Raw genomic sequence first — 21,208 nt, 5'->3', positions numbered from 1 at the left:
ATTATAATGCTGTGAGAGGACATTAATTTTAATCAGTAAATGTTGGTAAACATCAATTTCACTGTTTATACAGGAAGAGACAAAATTTTTCATCAATATTAGAAATTTACTGACATGCAAAGTAAGAAAAATGCTGCTGAAGAGCTTATTAAATTTTGATTTAAGAATATTTACTGTGTATATTGACATCCAATATTGATAATTTGTTTTAATGGTTATAAACTTAAGATACAAACAGTTTAATATCTACTGTCCTAACCTAATTATATTTTACACTGAGATTATTTAATCAAATTTATCTTTCAGATACATCAATTCATATTGCTTACAATGAATATTCCACATTGCAACTAAGATTAGTAGCAGATAAAATAAAAGTTAAAATGGGACTTCTCAGGAGAGGGAAGAAAGGAAGGGTTAAACTCAGCCATAAAGATAATAGAAAAAGGTGCTGGTAAAGAAGAGTGAAAGCTTAATACCACAAAGGGCCATAACGAAATATAATTGTTATACTGAAAAACAGAAAAAATATTAAGACCATATTACATGCATAGGAAGCACTCACAGGAAATGTTAACATTCTCTAAAGAAATAGCGCTCAGTATATTTGTTGAAACTTCCTAGTGCAATTAGCTAAACTGTAAGATTCCCAGACTCACAGGCCTTTTCCTGTAGCTGGTATTTGGAGTTCTCCACACAGCGTAACAAAACAAAGCCCCCCACAGAACTTCTCTCCTCCATTCATAGCCTTTGAACTTCAAAGACTCACCCACAACAGCAACAATCTTTGTCACACAAAGCCAAAGCAGCAGATAATTCACCTTTTCCTTGGTAGAAAAAATCCCATAGGGAAGGTTTTGAAGAGGGAAATCTGAGCTTTCTTCTATCTGGATGAAAGACATTTTGAGCTCAGGGCAAGTTGTGGTATACTGAATACACACTCCCACACAAGCACTCCAAGACAGCATTCACAAGTTGCATTAGACAGTGTGGTTCTGTTGGGCCCACCCTCTACTTCAGCCTCAAACCAACCAGAAGCCACTTTCCAGCCCACTCCCCTTAGCCCTGCTCCTGTCTGTAGTCTAGATGGTTAATGAATGCCAGAATTCTACATGACTCAGCAGCAAGGGCTTCTGCACCATTAACCATTTCTAGCTAAAGCCTGTAGGAGAGAATACTGTATGGTTACTGCAGGCAAGACTGTCCCCTTCCTGAATCCTTCATTACAGGGATGTGCGCCTGCTAGACTAGGAGCCAGTTAGCTCCCATCTGGAAGTGACACTTAGCTATGAAAGCGATAGTATCAAATGACCCAACAAGAACCTAGGCACAGCAGCTCATCTATCAGACAGTTTTCATTTGGAATTTGTACAGAAGTTCCACAAAAACCACATTTGACCATTTGACTCATTCCATCAGTCAATCTCCACCCGCTGAAGTGCGAATAGCTGCAAATAGTGGCAAAGGACAGAAAAGCACAACCTGACTGTCCCATGTCCTTCCCAACCCGCTGTGCTTCCTAGGCAATAAAACTGAACATCAACACCGCTGTTCTACACATGGACACAAGACTGCATGTGAAACTAGGACTTTTTAAAAGAAGGAAGAATGGTGTAGAATGGGGGGAAAGATACCTTTTCAATAAAGATTTTGACTCCCAGCTATCAAACCACAAAGTTGATTATTCCAAATTGATTTGGTGGGGGAGAGGATGAGATTAGATAAATAAAGAACAATCGCATGGATTTATTTTGCTCTGCTCTTTAACATGGGAACTGTAGGACTAGACCGGGGTGAGCAAGATACGACTCACAGGCCATATGCAGCCTGCCAAGCCTTTTGATCCGGCCTGCATCCACTCTAGCAGTACGGAGCAGTACCAATCAAAGCAGTTGGTTGCTTTTTTGGCTCTCTATGCTGCAGGAACAGGGGGGAGAAGCTTCAGCAGGCTGCCCCATCCCTCCCCCAGCAAAATCTCTCAGTTCCTGTCCCTATCCCGCCTCCCGTCAGCACAGAGCCATATGCACAGCCAGCCAGTGGATTAGGGATGTTAAATATTGGTTAATTGAATAGTCAAGTAACCTCATGAATTCTTATTGGGTAGTCGACTATTCTATAGTCCTCTGGGAGCCCCTGTGCGGGGGCGAAGGGGTCTGAGCTCCCAGACCAGCACGAGCTAGAACTGAGTCAGGCTGCGTGCCCACCTGGTTCCTAATACTTTAAATGAAGAGCAGCAATAGAGATAGGTCCAGGACCCAGTGCAAACCGGGACTGAGCTGGGCTGCTGGCCAGCCTGCTAAAAAATTTACCAGCAAGGGGTGGGAAATGCATGTAGTCTATAGCATTAACCAATAAGCTTTTGCTTATCAGTTAATTGTCTATACTATTACATCCCTAGTCTGCAGCTGCTGGCAGGTAAACCTGCCTGAAAGTGCTGTTGACCGGGAGCTGCTTAGGTGACTCTTGGCCAGAGCCTGACTCTGGCACCCCAACCCCTCCTCCCCAACTCCCTCCCAGACTCTGCACCCTTTCCTATGTCCTATCCCCCAGGCCAGAATCCTTCTCCTACATCCATACCCGCTCCTGGATCCGGCGTGCCAATCCCCCGCCCTAGGTCACAACTCCCCCCCCCCCGATCTTTCACCCCTTCCTGTACTCCTCCCTACACACCTCCTCCATGCCAGAATCTTCTCCTGCACTCATGCTCCCTGCCCTAGGGCATAACCCACTCCTTCACCCAAACTCCCTCTCAGACCCTACACGCTTTCCTGCACCCCAGCCTCCTATCCCAAGCTCTCTTCTGCATCCGATTTCAGTCCTAGACCTCGCAAGCCCTCCACAGAAAAGTGCAACCCTTGACCACTTACCAAAATTTTGGAATGCCCTCTCACCTGCATAAAAATTATTGCCCACCCCTGGACTAGACTCTCAACTAGTTTGTCTTCTGTGGTGCTGTGCTAGTTTACAGCAGCTGAGGCCTTGGCCCATGTAATTTTAGGAATGTTCTTTGCATAGAAAATTAGCTTTCAGTTATGTACTATGCTTAACTGCAGCAGTATCATTGTATCCTGTGATATCTGAATTCCTACATTATGCTAACCAGCATTTATTGCTAAGCATTTCCACAACTGATTTGATTTTATCCAGGCCCAAACCAAAAAAGTCATAGTTACAGCATTCAGCTTGAAGAATGTGTTTAACTGAAACACACTTAATACCCCTCCAGAATTTGGATTTCTGGTGGTATAACATTTAATGGTGCCACAGATGCTCTGGTATAAAGGGAATTAAATGCTCCTCTACTAGAATCAGGCAAAGCATCAATGGTCATACTGCTGTCATTAAAAGAGCCAAATCAAACTGCAGTGTGATGTGTTATTTCTATTTCAGTGCATTAATAGTAAATTGTGAAGGATGTTGTCGAGTGTTTTCCCATGTATACATTGAATAGTCTTGGAAAGCACTTAACTCCTAGAGCAATTTTTGTAAGCCTGAAAGATGACGACAACATACCCTCATCAGCCAAGCTACAAAGACTTATTTAATTGGTTCAAGATAGATTTGCATGGACAAGGAATAGGATATGGTTGACTCTAATTTTTGTTAGTAACCCCAATCTAATTTTAGAATAGAAGCATTTTAAGTTCTAGTTCCCTGCTGTTCAAGGGTAGCGGCTCCCAACATAAAAGATAGGGGCATAATGGCTCCTGCTGTATGTTGTAAGTGCAAAACCAACTGGCAAAGGGAGCAACTGAGCTCCAAAGGCAGCTGTTTCCCTCCTCCTTGCTCAGGGATGTCAGCCTTACTCTGCTTCCCTCTCCTCCACAGAACAGACAGGTAGCAATTCCTTTTAAGCCAGCTTCTCTTTATGCATGTTGTGCCTGTTCTCTTGTCAGTCACTGCAGCAGCACAAACACACCCAATGATGGGTCACTGTGTTAAACATGTAGTAGGGATGGAAGAAGAGAAAGGAAGCTGTGGGGGAAAAGGAACAGAAAGAGGAATGAAGGGAAAGCTGATGGGGGGCGGGGAAGAGATAATAAAGGTGAGGGGTCAAAAACTTGCAAAGGAAGATGCAGAAAAAAGAAAGGGAATTGGGTAGATTGGAATTGGGTGGAGGGTGAGTAAAAATGGCAAGCAAAAATAATCCAGGGAAATATGGCTATCATGCCATACCATTGCATGAAACAGATGCCATCATGTGTTGATACGTGGATGTGTTCACAAGCATAATAAATTATATTCTTTAACCCAAAAAGACTGGTGAAATATCTTGATGTGAAAAACCTTGATTCATGTCCTCCCTTCTCATGTTCCAGAGTCAAGGAGTGCATGGTTCAAAGTCCATATCTGATTTTCAAAGTTAAACCTCTACAAAATGTTCCTTTAGGTGCAAAATGGTTTTCTCGGTCATCTGAAGTTATAGATTACCATACAAAACACTGCAAAAACGTGTCTTGCTACATCAGGTGGCATAGGAGGTACTTATACTTTAACTCAAATGTTCCGAATTTTAAAGAATGCATTCAACATTTAAAAATGTTAGTTGTCTTTAATCAAAGCTCAAACCCTGAATCCTGAGTAACTGCACACAAAATCTCACTTGTTCCACAAATATTTGAAAGTCGTTAAATCAGAAGATTCATCAAGCGAAATGCGAATGGAGGATCAGTTCCAGAGAGGAATTTGAGTCCTATTTCTACGTATGTATAAGTTTTGTAAAGAATCCAATATGGCGTGAGTGTACACGTGCAGTTACAAGTCACATGCACTATACAGCTATCGCATAGCCTTTAAACTGACATTGGTGATTAGGTGGGTGTGAACATCTGTACGCAAGGAGACTTTCCAAGACTTGTTAAGAAAGGCAGCTATGATTCACAGATCGGGTGAGAGAAGTTGATTCAGAAGCAACTAGGTCCATTAAATGGAAACTAAATTTGAAACACAGCCTATGGGTTTTCTAATCTTTGTATAGTATAGATCATTTCTTAATGAAGTAGTTGTAGCAAAGGGCCGCTCTCCCAATCAGAAATACACAAAAGCAAATTCCCTAGCATATTTAAATAATCATAAATTAACAGCTACAGCAATTGTTTACAAGGAGAAATGACAATGTGTGATTCACTACTTTGAACGCAATTTAGCAAACAAATTAAGAGATCATCCTGTGACTGCCTGGTTCCCCAAGCCAGAAGTGGCTCCCACCAGCTGCAAAGTTGGGACCTCTGATACTATCAGTTTCAAGAAGCTAGATGAAAAACAAGTTCACATGCATCCCTGTTGCCTTTTATGATTTTGTGATCACATTTGCCTATTTTAAAGGGCAATTTTATGTCATTGCAGAACACAAAACATGAATGGGGGAGGGGGGAGGGAAGGGAAATCACTGACTACATACAAAGTGTTGTTCAATACCCAAGTTAAGAATGACAATGATTTTATCCCCTCCAGTCTTTCAATAGGTAGATGTTACTTATTCTCTGAATTTATTTTACCTACTGTAATAATTAGCTTAATTCCTATTCAGCTCTCCATAGCTGCTAATGGTATCAGGTGCGCTGAGACAAAATAAAGGGCTGAATAACAATCGGTGTAATAGATACCAGTGATCAACATAAAATAACCCAATTTTTTAAAATTTTATTTAATCAAAGTTAAGACCTGGATAAACATAAATACAGCACAGTTACTTCAGATCATTCTTCATGTGTGTACATACAGACTGATGAATGTAATCCCAGTGAAACCTTCAGTCAGCAATGAAGTGCATACTAGCCTACCCCGCCCCCACACACACACACGAAAACAAAATCTATTTTTTTTTAAAAACCACACAAACTTATAATCTCAGCACACACTCTCTCATTACAAATGATTCATACATAAATAGGTAGTGGGTGCAAACAAGCTAATATGCTAATATGTATAACCTTTTTTGTTAATGAAAACCAGAAGCAGCCATAATGATTAAAATACATTCAGTTACTGATAACTAGTTGTGCCATGAGGCATTACCAAAAAAGAAAATCGTGCTGCAGAGAATAGCTATACAAGAAAATAAACTGCAAAGTTAATGCATGCACGTTTTGTACTGGAAAAGCACAGCCCTCCCAGGTTCTCTCTGTGTTTGTTATAAAAGCCCTCTGCACTCAACTAAAATTAAAATGATCTTAAAGGATAATACTTGTAAAGTTTACTTAAGTCTTCAGCCACAAAAACTGCAATGAAAATAAATGTTGAGTCATTTTCAAAACAAACAAAAACAAAAATCTATTCTTCTGATGACATGCATGATTAAAAGGTCTAGGCAAGATACACTGCTCTACATTCCTGATGACTAAGGAAAAAGCTCAAGTCAATTTAATCTGCAGATAGTCAGGGGATTTTATATTCCAGCAGAATTAGCAGTGTTCAGATCTTCTGAATCTTTTCCCCAACAACTACAGGATTTTCTTTCCTGATTTTCTCAGCAGCATCAGCTTTGTAATTGTAAGAACAACTGTGTACATCTGAATAACGGTGCACACCACAGTAAATGTTTCCACATCGGCATTCAAACCCTGTGAACAGAAATATTGACCCATTAAGATCACTTCACTCTACTGGTTTGCTTTTTCAAATCCTAAATAATACATTCTCATTTGGTATCAACTAATCTTGGTCATCAGTCAGTCAGTCAAAGGCACATTCTGCTTCTAAGATTGCTGTCATATAAAGCACAAAAGATATAATCTTTACATTCCCTCAAGACTTGCTGCAGATATTCATTTCCCAGTTACCACACAATGGAACGACGACTCAAGTGATTTTCAAATTAGAGACGTATGCGAGTAGTTGACTACCCAATAAGCCTAGGCTTATCCGGTAGTCGAGTCAACTATTCGTATTCCCCCACTCTTGCTGCTTCCGTCTCAGTTCAAGTAGTAAGCGGGGGAGGGGGGAGCATGACCTGGTGCTGGGGGGAGCCAGCTTAAAAGCCAGCTCTCCCCAGCACCATCTCTGCAGTGTCACCTGCTCCCCACCCTGCATGGGGGGCAGGAGGGGGGAGAGAGGGGCATCAGGGAAGGTAACCATGAAGCACCCTCCACCTATGGCAGGCCCAGGCTCACAGCGGGCACAGGCTGCTCCGGCAACAGCACCTGTCTGTGGTGGGTCCCAGCTCCCCACTTGGACCCTCCCCACAGACAAGGGTTGCTGGACCCAGCGTGGGCCAGGACTGAGCAAGTTCGGCTCAGTCTTGGCTCGTGCTGAGTCCAGGAGCTAGCTACTCTCACTGTGGCTCTGTAGTTTAAATGTAATAGGAGCTGGGCTGCCTGCCTGGCTCTCACTACCTTTAATCTGCCGAGCCACAGTGGGGGGGGGCAACTCCCATAGGCTTCCTCCCTTATCGACTAATTGTGTAGTTGATAGAAATTCTATTAACTACACGATTAGCTATTTACTCGCTTCCTAACATCCCTATTTCAAATACAGGTTGAACCTCTCTAATCTGGCACCCTTGGGACCTGACCAGTGCCAAACCAGAGAATTTGCTGGGCCATGAGAGGTCAATATTGCCAAAATTTCCACTGCTTATGGGGCTCTTAGAAGACATTTAGGGGGTAAATTAGAGCTAAACAACAACAAAGAATACTGAGAGTCAGGACTGGTGGCTGTAAACAAACTTTGTGGAACTGTGGGAAACTTGGCCACACCCATAATAAGTGGACATCTGTCTAACTAAAATCATGATGGACTATGGATGTTGCCAGACCAGAGGGTGCCAGACTGGAGAGGTTCAACCTGTACTTAAATTGAACCATAGCACTTCCTTACAAAGGCTGATTAATGAGCAGACTATTACATTTACCTCAACCCTCCCAGGCATTTGTAAAGAAGATAGTTTTGCTTAATAAATGAAACAGTTAAAAACAAGGACATATGAAAAGTCCTCTTTCAATACAGGTTGAATACACCTTAGGGCCAAGTTTTACTTCAAATACATCAGAGTCAACAGACTAATCCATATATGTATCTGAAGGCAGATTTTGGTCCTTTTGATATTACTTGCAGAACCTAGTCTTGGATTTAAGAAAGAAAATGAAATATTTCTTACCAGTAAGTCCCACCTTCTTCCGGCACATGAAACAACGATTCTTTTTCTGTTTTGGTTTGTCAAGTAACTTGTCTTGTTCTTCAGATGTAGAAACTGCACTCTCCGACACTAGAGCTAATATAAAAGAGAAACAGCACTGAGAAAAGAGTGGAAAAACTACAAGCAATTTATTCAAAACACAAGAGAAACGTGAAGCCTTGTTTGTAAATTCAGGCTCTGAGACTTGTAACCTTGTTGTAATCAATTTTTCCTTCCAGAATCTACAATCTAGTTCTGTGTGGAACTCTTCTTTAGCATGTGTCTACAACACCCAACAACTGCACTTGAGATCCCTATTTCTAAATTTAGTTATCCAATATTACTCAGCCAGGAGAGAAGTCAGTTGACAGTGCTGAATGTTTTATACACAATTCAAAACTCTAGTCCTTCAGTAGTTTTTATAAGATAAAGACAGACCAAAGTTTAAATACATACACATTGTTCTCTATACATCTCAAAAAGTAAGATTTAAAAACAGACTTATGTTACCAAGTTTGGCAAAGTGCAAGTGTAAGATTAAAACAGTTCAATAAAATTATTACAATTAGCAATAGTCAAAGCTGATTCAAGTCAACTGAGAAGCACAGATAATTTACCAGAGTTCAGTTAAACACTTCTCCCTTCCACAATGCTGCCTCACAAATGCTATCATGCTGAGAATAACAATAGTAGATCAAACAACTTTTCATGTGTTGTCAGATTTATGCCACTGAGATGCAGCTTCTCTTTCCAGGTACTGGTGGTTAAAGTTAAGATATCCATTGCCAAAAAGAATGTAACCCTTAAATCTGAGGGAGAAAGAATTACCCGAAGTGAAATCTATATCTGTTTGGGAATGCAGAGATGTAATATTTCCTGGCTATTCTAATCTTCTCTCGCATCTAAAAATGAGAGCTGGGCTGCATGCGGGAGCATCAGAGTACAGAACATACAACTGAACAAGTTACTTGACCCAAGAAAAACATGAGTAGTATTTTCTTTAGCTGCTGCACTCTTTCCTGTACATTAATGCACCAGAAACTTAAACTGACAGTAAGGGTACTAATCTTGTTCTTAATGGGTCTGCAAGCAAGCTCTCTGCTAGGTCACTACAGGACAAGTTTACACTGTCTAGGATGTTGGAAAGTGAGCAAAAGAAATAGGTTTGCAGGGGGAGGGACAGAAGAACAACAGGAGGATGCAACTGAATGAGTTCCAGCGGAAACAGAGCTACCACAAAATGTTAAGGAAGGATCCAGCAGCAGACCTAAAAGTTTGTCTGCACCTTGGCTATTTTTTCAGACAACAGACACACAACAGTATGCTTACCAGACAGAATCTTTCAGATATATGGTAAAGTAGCACTTAACAGCTCTCTGCCAACATGACTATTATTACTAAAGGCTCACCTGGACAGTTCATGCTTTTTCACTGTCAATATTCTCTGAGGCTATGTCTACACTGGCCCCTTTTCCGAAAGGGGCATGTTAATTTCAGAGATCGTAATAGGGAAATCCGCGGGGGATTTAAATAAAAATGTCCGCCGCTTTTTTCCGGCTTTTAGAAAAGCCGGAAAAGAGCGTCTACACTGGCCCCGATCCTCCGGAAAAAGCGCCCTTTTCCGGAGGATCTTATTCCTACTTCAAAGTACTTCAAAGTAGGAATAAGATCCTCCGGAAAAGGGCGCTTTTTCCGGAGGATCGGGGCCAGTGTAGACGCTCTTTTCCGGCTTTTCTAAAAGCCGGAAAAAAGCGGCGGACATTTTTATTTAAATGCCGTGGGGGATATTTAAATCCCCCGCGGATTTCCCTATTACGATCTCTGAAATTAACATGCCCCTTTCGGAAAAGGGGCCAATGTAGACGAGCCCTGAGTGTGTACTTAGTATGTATATATAACTTTGAAACTATCAATGATCCAACTAGTACGTTCTTCATACAGTTGTTAACTAGAAGTCCACTTATATAGAGGGGCAATCTGACATTTTGAAAACTAAAACAATCAAAAAGTTAACAAGAGGCAGGAAAATAAGTTTGGATACCAAGACAGGAAAAATCAGGATGAAATTCTACAGTAAACAACTCCACTGATGTACTCAAAAAGACTTATGACACCGCATGACATGTGACAGCATGTACAATGGCACCATTGTACTTGTGTAATGAAGCAGACTGCAAAGACTGTTCTATCAGTTGCCACTGCAGAGAGGAAAAAGCATAGGATAGAGTAGTGTTAACTTTGGATACTTTTAAGTCTTCCCAGGTGATGTAATGCTGTTTTTGCAACATACAATGTGTGAAACTCCTAAACTTTACCATTGTTAAAGGACAGTGGTCATCTTATATTGGTTGACACAAGCCACTTAGAAGTCTGGCAGTTCCCTAAAAATTACAAGTTTGTGCTCCTAATTGAAATCATCTTCTTTTCCAATGATCAGTGTCAGGTTCTCTGCTTAAGGATTTTAGCACCACTCTAAATGGAACACACAAAATATTCATAACTATCAAGCCATTAAGGTGCTTCCCTAACTGCTCCAGGTTGCCTTTTGCAATCTAAGTTCTCGTTTAAGCACTATATATGCAAAGTGAATATGAGCAGTTCTCCTACAGCTCTGATCCAAAGCCCTCTGGAATCTATGGAAATATTTCCATTGATTTAGATGTGCTTTCAGTCAGGCTAGTAGTAGGGATGTAAGCAACTAGTCGACTATCTGATAAGCAAAAACTTATCGGATAGTTGACTAGTCCCTCCCCCTTCTTGTTGTCTCTAGCAGGAGCTGGTGTTGGGGGGAGCCAGCTTAAAAGCTGGTTCCCCTCAGCACTATCTCCACAAGAGGTAGGGGAGTATCAGGGACCGGACAGGAGCCAGAAATCAGCTGATTTCCAGCTTGTGCCCAGTCCCATACACTGCGCCTCTGCTTTTTAAATGTATTAAGAGCCAGTAAGCCTACTGGCTCTTAATACAATTAAAAAGCAGAGCTGCAGCAGGGTTAGCTCCTAGGCGGTAAGCTCCCCCTGCTTATCTACTAATCAACTAGTTGATGGAAAATTTATCGACTAGTCGATTAGCTGCTTAAAACTTAACATCCCTAGCCAGTAGATACTGTGAGCACCCCAGCCTTTATTTAAGCTATTCAGTATTGCATGCAAAGTGTGCCCTGTTATTAGTCTATTTTTATTTTAAATAATAGTCCAGCTCTAAAGTTTATTTGCCTATGGATTGGTCAGATCAAGATATGGGTCAACCATGGGCACCTTCCAGCAATCAGGCAATAGACAGACCTTTCATGCATTTTGCCAAATTCATTTTCATTAAGGTCAGTCATATTTTATGATGTTGCACAATGTATAGTGACTTAAATCAAAGAGCCTGTTTTTTTTGGTCTCAATCTTATGATGTTCTGGCCAGCAGGTCTACCATAAGATAAAGTGAACATTTAATTAAGAAGCTCTCAACCCTACCAGTTGTTGAAATCCACCTCACATCCTAAAAATCATGCAGATATTCCCATTAAGCAAGAAAAAAAGACAGACCAGCTCATAGCCATCCTATTCTGTGTATGCCCTTAAATGACCTTTACATTATAGTCAGAAGTCAAAGAACACTGAGAGTTAAGATACACAAGAATAAAAGGTATTACTGTGTTGCCTACCCTTTCCTTGATATGATTAGCCAGCATAATACAAACATGGATGTATAAAGGCAAAGCCACACAGACCTAATCAAGTTAGAGCCATCGGAAGGATTTGTAACCTGGCAATTTTACTTAGTTTGCCTGAACCTGTTACATGATATCTATACAAAGGCAAATAAGACTCCATGCATCTGTTTGCTAGTCTATTTGTTTCTACTTCTAGGAGAGTAAGTAAATGTGATTTGGCCAGTTTCTAATTTATATTTGCAGCAGCATGTAGAATATGGGTAGCCACATGCCATAGGGCAAAATAGATTGTAGCCATAATGCTATATGTAGCTACATGTGGTAGTGAAAGGCTCTGGCAGCAGGACAGTATATTTCTAAAAATAAAGTGTAGATGTAGGAGGCTCAGCTGGGGCATGTATAGACATATGCAGGGATCTCCTAGGGCAGGAGTGGGGAATCTTTTTTGGGTCAGGGGCCACTGACCCTCCCCCCCCCCCCCCCAAAAATCAAATCCGGCAGGGACCACACAAGTGAGAAGCAAAAAACAAAAACAAAACAAAAAGAACTCACTGATGTGGCCCCTGACTAAAGAGACAGACACTCCCCATGTTCCCCTTCCATACCACAGCCTAAGGGGGCCCAGCTTAGTAGATTGTGTGCTCCAGCTCCAAGTTCCCCAGTTTTTGGAACACCAGCACAGGTTACTGGAGGAGGGGGCGGGGAGGAGAGGGGGAGGAGGACCCTGAAACCTCAGGGGCTGGATCCATGCAAGCCAGGGGCCGCATCCAGCCCCCAGGCCTGAGGTTCCCCACCTGTGCCCTAGGGTTCTGGCATTTCTTTACTCGCATAAGCAGTGCTGTAGTGTCTATACCAGCAACGAGCAACCAAAAATAGAGTGTGATACACACAAGTGGCCCAAACTCAGTGGGCTGCAATAACCTGCAGCCCACTGGGATTCCATCTGCAATGCCCTGCCTGACCCTCACAGACCAGGGCACCAAACCCTGCACTTCCTATGCCGTCCCTCTCCCACCTAGCAACTTCAGAGCTGTTTGAGGCATTCTAGCTCCAGGGAGGAAGGACTGGGGACAGAGCGTTAATCAGGTGATTTATGCACTCTGAAAGTGCTGGGAGGAAGGGGCAGGCACAGGAATTGCACGGCTCTATGCCCCAGAACCAGAGAAGTATGTGTGGGAGGGGAACAGACAGGGAAACTGCTGGCCAGCACATTGCCCACCACTAGTCTACACTGCTGTTTATACCTGTATTTGTTCGGTATACAAGGTCTGTTTGCTGCATACTGCCTTAAGTGTAGACCTATCCATTATAGCAGCCTTGTGTGTTGCGTTATACAGGCTAATATGAACCAATTTAGATACCCCTTCCCAAAAACCCACACATATTGGTGCCTATTTAACCTATATTAAATGACCAGTATTGAACGTACTCTAAAACAGTCTGAGGTATGTTTATAATATAAAGATTAGCACAAATTCTATTTCATTTATGTTGATTATATAGTACAGTACATTTTCATTTTGAATTCTCAACTGATGCAATATTATATGCAATAAAGAACTAATGCTTCAATCTGGCAATAATTCCCCACACTGCTGTCACCAGAAGTTACAAGTGATTTTTATGGCAGCTACTGAAGCTGCCACCAACCTACAAGCAGGAATTTTAGAAATCTAGGGTGAGTAAAATGGGAGAACTGCCTACCCTGTACAGTTACTGATTTTACCTTTGCAAAATATGAACACATATGACTGACACTATGGATCAAATGGGTTTTTGAATTAAGGATGTTAAATTCGGGTTAATTGACTAGTCAAGTAGTCGATGGAATTTCCACTGACTACTCAATTAGTTGATATACATTTCAAAGGAGGAATGCGGAAGTGCCTAGGAGCCCCGTTGGGGCTCCTGTACATTTCGAAGGAGAAATGCAGAACTCCACGTGCAGCCCGGGGCCAGTGGGAAGTCCCGCTGATTCCGGGCTGCACGCGAGCATGCCTGCTTTGAAGTGTACAAGAGTCCCCAGCAGGGGCTCTTGTGCATTTCAAAGCCATGGAGCCTGGGGTCAGCAGGGGAGCCATGGAATCCGGGGTCAGCACTTCTCAGCTGATCCCAGGTTCTGGAGGAGTCCCCAGCTGATCCCAGGTTCCACTGAAATGCTCCGTGGAGCTGGAATCACCTGGGGGAGTCCCCAGCTGACCCCAGGCTCCATGGCGCTGTTCTTTTGAAATGCCTTTGAAATCCCTGGCTCAGCTGTGCTGTGGCTGCCCTCGCCTTGGGGTTTCAAAGTGGCAGCGATGCACAGCTGATCAAAGCGGCAGCGCTGCACAGGTGAGCCAGGGATCAGCTGTGCATCGCTGCTGCTTTGAAGTACTCCTTCTTCCCCCCCTTTGCTGCCTCTGACAGAAGTGGCGGGGGGGGGGGGGGAAATCAATAGTCGACTAGTCCTCAACACCCTTATTTTGAATGTAATATTATGCTGGATTACCCAAGAGATACTGATAGAAGCTCACTCTACTGGCATGAATGCAAATGCTATTCAATTTCATTTTTAACATCTTACTTTACACAAGAGAGTTTACACAAACATGTTTTCAAGTTTGAGAGAGTCCAGCTAGCTCCTACCAACATTTTATTTGCTGTGTCTTTAAAAAAAAACAACAAAAAAACACCTTGAAGTTTCACCTGCAAAACCTAGAAGTAAATAGAATTAATTTTGTGTTTGCAATCTACAGTCTAAGGATGTGTATAGAAAACTGAGGGAGGGAGGGAGGGAGAGTGTGTGTTCATTCATATTCCATATCTGGGTTCCTCATGCTTTAGATCTGCAGTTACTGGATGCTCATGATCCTTATAGGGAAACGTAGCAAAATGAGACATGGGAACCACAAAGCCCAACTCTAGATGGAGTTCAACCCTTAGAAATAGGAGAAACCTCTTCTTGGCTGATTACCATGCCATAATCCAGAACAAACAGAATTCCAGACCGTCTCCAAACCCTTCCTTTTGACCATTGGGTCACTCATAATCAATGGGATGATACAAAATCCCTGTTGCATGAAAACTACTACAGACCTTGCAAATCCTGAGATGACAAGACAAAAATGAAATCTGGGGGTATTCCCAATAATAAGAGCCCCCTGAAAAAGGGAGAGCAAGCACACATTTACTTGGCTGATTCAGTACTCCATGGCTTACTCTATAGAACCCTCTTGGTAACTGAGAAACAGGATGTTAGCCAGTGAAAGCCTTGATCCATCTCATTAATATTTTACTGCCAGGGAAATGTAGGGAAGCAGTAGTTGTTCAGATAACCAGACAATGTCAGAATGGGAGATATAGATCTGCTGCACAAGTAAAATAGGCAGCCTCAAGGTCAGGAGTCTAAATTACCCTTGTGTTTTCCTGCCTGTGATACTGAGATGAACGGTAGCATTTAAGAGCTAGCCTGTCTTAGAAAACAGTGCATCTACCCAACTGTCCAGTCCATTCAGGGGATAGCCACTTGATGAATCCGTTATAAGTTTGTAGAGTTCAAATTGCTTTGTGGATTGGCACAAGCCACTCATGCTCTTTTACATATATGAATAAATTAGCATGGCCTCCCCCTTTTCCTATCCCATTCCTCTCATCAAGCTTTTCTCAGATTCTTCAGTTCATAGCCACAAAGACATTTGGCAGTTAGTCTCAGTTCTATTTATAAGGTCCTACAGGAAAGCTCAGCAGGTAAGTTCTTCCTAGTCTGGAGATATTCTCTTCAAATGAGCTAGGAGGAGTGAGAGTCATGACCGATTTGAGGATTTGGCCCAATAAAGATGAAGGATGAAAGGCACTATAGATTCTTTCCAAGAGAAAAAAAAAATCAATTGTAGATCTCAAATCTTCTCAGGAAAAATAAATGGATAGGCCCCATCCAACACTGTCAGATGAGACTGCTCGATTCACCCCAGGCCTGCTGTACTGCGAAGAAAACTGAGCGGGAAGCCAATGTAGAACCACCAAAGCTCCCTTATCGAAAGATAAGTGGTCTCTGTACTCATCTCAGAATCAGTTAACTATTAACTCAGAGTAGGAGTTCTGCTTGTTCTGGCAAGTTACCCTTGTGGCAGGAGAAGAGGCAGCTTATAAGGTAAACACTGGAAAAAAACCAGATGGGGAAGGTCCCCAATCTTTGATTCACCTGTGGAAGGCAAAAGCAAGATGGCAGATGCTGCATAATTGGAACAGCTTAACAGTGCTACAAGCAGAGACAAGGTAAAGTGAGTAGGGAACAGAGAGTGCATAGTATGAAAGGAGAATAGCTATTGGATTGGGAAACCTTGAAAAAGTATTTGTCAGCTTGAGAACCAATAAAGAGAAGGGAAAACGCAGCAGCGTGTTAGGGAGACAAGACCATGGAAATAGCTTTCTTAATATACAATCCATGGCATTTTAGATATAATATTAAGGATTTATGTTCATAAGTGAAACTGAGTAGTTTTCATTTGTAGGATAATTCCATATGAATGGGAGTTAGGTACTGTACCAATTATAAGCTATGTCAGTTTCTCTGTCTAAAGAAATGGGAACATGAAGATATACATTTACACTTATTAATGTATGTACCCATGGATTTTAATGTGAGAATTTACCTTGAAAACATCTATTTTAAATTGTGTGACAACAAACTAAAAACATGAAATCACATAACATTTTCCATGTTCTTTTATTTAGCACAAATAGCATTTAGTTAGAAAGATTGACTGACCCATCCTAGCTCAGAGAGAAAGAACAGTATTCAAAATAATATAATTTAAAGATTAGAGTACATCTCAAAAGTAGGGTTCAGTCACTGGTGCTGGGAGTGGTATAAGAATCTAGCTTTGGGAATGTTTAGTATATAATTAAATTAAATTAGATGTGTAACAAGTCTTGTGTCTGTGGAAAAGGCAACCATGGAATTTTAAGTTTAGGATGAGAGTTTTTCCAGAGGAGCTCAGCACTAATCCTACTCCCAATCGGTGCTATTTAAACCAATGGAGCAAGACCAGACAATACTAAGCTTATATGAAAACCCAAGTCTTTAGCCTCCATGGTGTGTCTTGGGTCAATACATTTATATTATAAACACCCTGAAGGTGGCCATGCAACTGTCATTTGCAGTTATCTGAAGCATGCTGGGCAGGAAACAGTAAAAAGAAAGCTGAGGACATGATAATGCCTGACTATTGCATGATTCTGAGAAAAATTAGGGTCACAGAACTGGTAACAATTCTTTTTTCTCCTATCTCTTATATTTAACACTATTATATGTCTTTACAGATGATCATGTTAAATGTGCAAGCTTACTGAAAGTAATAGAAAACCATGTGGAACAAATGTACTCAGTGCCAACCATAAAGATTTTAGGACCGCACTATTAAAGTCACCTACCTCAAAAAGGCCAGTTATTTTCTAATACAGTATATGTACCATTTTTGTTCTAGCACCTGAATTTTAATCCTTGCTGCAAAATTATGACAAGTTTAGAACATAAGAACAGCCAGACTGGGTCAGATCAAAGGTCCATCTAGGCCTGTATCCTGTCTACCAACAGTGGCCAATACAGGCAGTCCCCGGGTTACATGGATCCGACTTGCATCGGATCCCTACTTACAAACGGGGTGAGGCAACCCCGCACTAGCTGCTTCCCCCCAGCAGACCAGGGAGACGCGAAGCTAGCGCCGCCCCCCCCCCTCCCAGCAGACCAGGGAGACGTGGAGTGGCTTTTCTCAGCAGACACCTCAGCTTGAGAATAAAGGACTGAAGGAAGTGAGGTGTGGGAGAATAAAACTGAGCTCTGGAGAAATGTTTGGCTAGAGGTTCCCCTACAATATGTACCAGTTCCGACTTACATACAAATTCAACTTAAGAACAAACCTACAGTCCCTATCTTGTACGTAACCCGGGGACTGCCTGTACCAGATGCACCAGAGGGAGGGAACACAACAGGTAATCCTCCCGTCACCCACCTCCAGAGAAACAGAGGCTTGGGACACCATTCCTATACATCCTGGCTCAGCCATTGATGGACCTAACCTCCAGGAATTGATCTAGCTCTTTTCTGAACCTTGTTAAAGTCCTAGTCTTCACCACATTCTCTAGCAAGGAATTCCACAGGTTGACTGTGCTGACTGATGAAAAACTTCCTTTTGTTTGTGTTAAACATGCTGCCTATTAATTTCATTTGGTGACCCCTTATTCTTATATTGCGGGAATTAGTAAATAAAATGTCCTTATTCACTTTCTTCAAACCAGTCATGATTTTATAGACCTCTATCATCACCCCACCCCATCTCCTCTTTTCTAAGACAAAAAGTCCAAGTCTTTTTAATCCTTCTTCATATGGGACCTGTTCCAAACCCTTAATCATTTTTGTTGCCCTTCTCTGAACCTTTTCCAATGCCAATATATCTTTTTTGAGATGAAGTAAACACATCTGTACAGAGTATTCAAGATGTGGGTGTACCCTGGTTTTATATGGAGGCAATAAGATATTCTTGCTCTTATTCTCTATCCTTTTTTAAATGGTCCCTAACATTCTATTTGCTTTTTTGACTACCGCTGCACACTGAGTGGATGTTTTCAGAGAACTATCTACAATGACTCCAAGAGCTCTCTCGAGCAGTTGTATCTAAATTAGTCCCCATCGTATTGTATGTGTAGTTGGGATTATTTTTTGAATGTGCATTATTTTACATTTTCCCAACATTAATTTTCTTTTGCCATTTTGTTGCTCAGTCATTTAGTTTTGTGAGATCTTTTTGAAACTCTTCACAGTCTGCTTTAGTCTTAACTATCTTGAGCAGATTAGTATCATCTGCAAATTTTACCACCTCACGGTTTACCCCTTTATCCAGATCATGTATAAATAGGATGAATAGGATTGGTCCCAGTATGGACCCTGGGGGGACACTACTAGATACCTGTCTCCATTCTGAAAACTTACCATTTATTCCTACCCTTTGTTTCCTGTCTTTTAACCAGTTACCAATCCATGAGAGGACATTCCCTCTTATCCCATGACAATTTACTTTACTTAAGAGCCTTTGGTGAAGGAGTTTGTCAAAGGCTTTCTGGAAATCTAAGTACACTGTTAGTTGACCCCTTCAAAGAACTCTAGTAGATCAGTAAGACATGATTTTCCTTTACAGAAACCATATTGACGTTTTCCCAACAAATTATGTTCTTCTATGTGTCTGACAATTTTATTCTTTATTATAGTTTCAACTAATTTGCTCGGTACTGACATTAGATTTACCGGTCTGTAATTGCCAGGATCACATCTAGAGCCCTTTTTAAATATTGGCTTCACATTTACTATCTTCCAGTCATTAGGTACAGAAACTGATTTAAAGGAAAGGTTACAAACCATAGTTGTTAGTGCCACAATTTCACATTTGAGTTCTTGGGTGACTTGTTACTTTTAAGTTTATCAGTTTGTTCCAAAATCTCCTCTAACGACACCTCAATCTGGGACAATTCCTCAGTTTTGCACCTAAAAACAATGGCTCAACTTTGGGAACTTCTCTAAAACCTTGGACTAGGATGAGGGGGTGCATGAGGGAGTGCAAGGTCTGGGAGGGAGATGTGACCTGGAGGAGGTGGGGAGAGGGATACAGTGTTGGGTGGTGACCTGAGGCAGGTAGTTGGGAGGAAGGAGGGGTGGGTTGCCAGAGGCAGGCTTTGGCTGGGAGGCGTACAGATGTGGTTGCCTCATCTAAAAAAAAATTGGCATTCAGAAAAAGGCAACAAAAATGATTAGAGGTTTGGAACAGATCCCACATGAAGAAATATTAAAAAGACTGGGACTTTTCAGCTTAGAAAAGAGACTAAGGGGGACAGGATAGAGGTCTATAAAATCATGACTGGTGTGGAAAAAGTGAATAAGGAAAAGTTATTTACTTATTTCCATAATACAAGAACTAGTCATCACCAAATTAAATGAATAGTAGCAGGTTTAAAACAAATAAAAGGAAGTTTGTCTTCAAGCAGTGCACTGACGGCCTGTTGAACTCCTTGCTAGAGGAGGTTGTGAAGACCAGGACTTTAACAGGATTCAAGAAAGAACTAGATAAATTTATGGAGGTCAGGTTCATCAATGGCTATTTACCAGGATGGATAGGAATGGTGTTCTTAGCCTCTGTCAGAGGCTGGGAAGAGTGACAGGAGAGGGATTACTTGATGATTCCCTGTTCTGTTTACTTCCTCTGGGGCATGTGGCATTGTCCACTGTCAGAAGACAGGATACCAGGCTAGATGGACCTTTGGTCTGATCCAGTATAGCTGTTATGTTCTTTCCTGCACATATAACCTCCCTGATGCTGAACTCCATTCCCCTGCCTCACATCACCACCCAAATCCTCTGCACCCCTTTTTCCTCCTTCTCCCAGTCACTACTCCCTCCCAGACCCTACATCTCCTCCCACAAGACAGAATCCTCTCCATCATCCAGAACCCCTCCTGGACCATGCACTCCAAGCTCCTGCCCCAGATCATAACCCCCCCCCACCCTTCACCCAAACCCCACACCCTCCTGCACCCAGTCTTATATCCCAAGCTCCTGTCTACACTTCACCCACTGTCCCAGATCCCACACCCTCTCCATAGAAGTACAGCCCTTGACCACTTACCAAAATCTTAGAGTGCCCCCAATTAAAATTATTGCCCACCTCTGCACTAACAGCATTATGGTGCATACCGATTTAATTTGCATTTTATATAGTTAGAATTCTAAGTAAACAAAGCTAAACATTTTTGTCAACTTCATTTGAAGTTTCCATCCATGTAGTATTTCTGCATTAAAAGTACAGGCAGCCCCCGAGTTACGCGGATCCGACTTATGTCGGATCCGCAGTTACGAACGGGGCCTTTCCTCTCCCTGGTCTCCAGCAGACCAGGGAGAGGAAGCAAAGCGGCGGAACACGCAGGCAGCGGACAGGGCTGTCCGCTGCCCACGCGCTCCGCGGCTTGGCCCTGCTTTGCATTGCTTTGCCCCCGTCCCCCTGGTCTGCAGACCAGGGAGACGGGGGGAGGGGGGACAAAGCAGAGCCAAGCCGCGGAGCACGTGGCCAGCTGACAGCCCAGACGCGTCTGGGCTGTCAGCTGGCCGCGCGCTCCACAGCTTGGCTCTGCTTTGACCCCCCCCCCCCCGACCACCCCCGTTCCCCTGGTCTGCAGACCAGGGGGACGGGGAGCAAAGCAGAGCAAAGCCACGGAGCCTGAGGGCAGCAGGACAGCCACGGCGCGTCTGGGCTGTCCCGCTGCCCCCATGCTCCGCGGCTTTGCTCCGGACACCTGTGGTACAGCAGCTGGGGCGCTGCCAGTTGGTCCCGTAGCGCCGCTCTGGGCACTACTGGACCAACCAGGCAGCACCCCAGCTGCTCTGCCCCAGGCGTCCTGATTCAGCCACT

General features: G+C 42.6%; 2 protein-coding genes across 7 annotated transcripts in view; both read right to left on the bottom strand.

Annotated features, from left to right (window-relative positions):
- Positions 1-1,238, bottom strand: part of FAH (fumarylacetoacetate hydrolase) — a 28,562-nt gene extending 27,324 nt beyond the window's left edge. Inside the window, exon 1 of one of the 2 annotated variants that reach the window (XM_075897099.1) lies at positions 822-1,238. In XM_075897099.1, the coding sequence (XP_075753214.1) occupies positions 822-968 (147 nt within the window). In that variant the 5' untranslated portion in view covers positions 969-1,238. The remainder of the gene's footprint in view (positions 1-821) is intronic. The other variant, XM_075897100.1, reaches the window with a different exon arrangement.
- Positions 1,239-5,627: 4,389 nt separating this feature from the next.
- ZFAND6 (zinc finger AN1-type containing 6) overlaps positions 5,628-21,208 on the bottom strand; it is an 81,357-nt gene continuing 65,776 nt past the window's right edge. For all 5 annotated transcript variants that reach the window (XM_025179550.2, XM_025179548.2, XM_075897102.1 and 2 more), the window contains 2 exons: positions 8,099-8,212; positions 5,628-6,563 (listed from right to left, as the gene is read on the bottom strand). In XM_025179550.2, the coding sequence (XP_025035335.1) occupies positions 6,415-6,563; positions 8,099-8,212 (263 nt within the window). In that variant the 3' untranslated portion in view covers positions 5,628-6,414. The remainder of the gene's footprint in view (positions 6,564-8,098; positions 8,213-21,208) is intronic.

This window comes from Pelodiscus sinensis, chromosome 14 (assembly GCF_049634645.1).
Source record: "Pelodiscus sinensis isolate JC-2024 chromosome 14, ASM4963464v1, whole genome shotgun sequence".
NCBI classification, from domain to species: domain Eukaryota; kingdom Metazoa; phylum Chordata; order Testudines; family Trionychidae; genus Pelodiscus; species Pelodiscus sinensis.
Note: the sequence above shows the minus strand (reverse complement) of the source record. Positions and strands in the feature narration are given on the sequence as shown.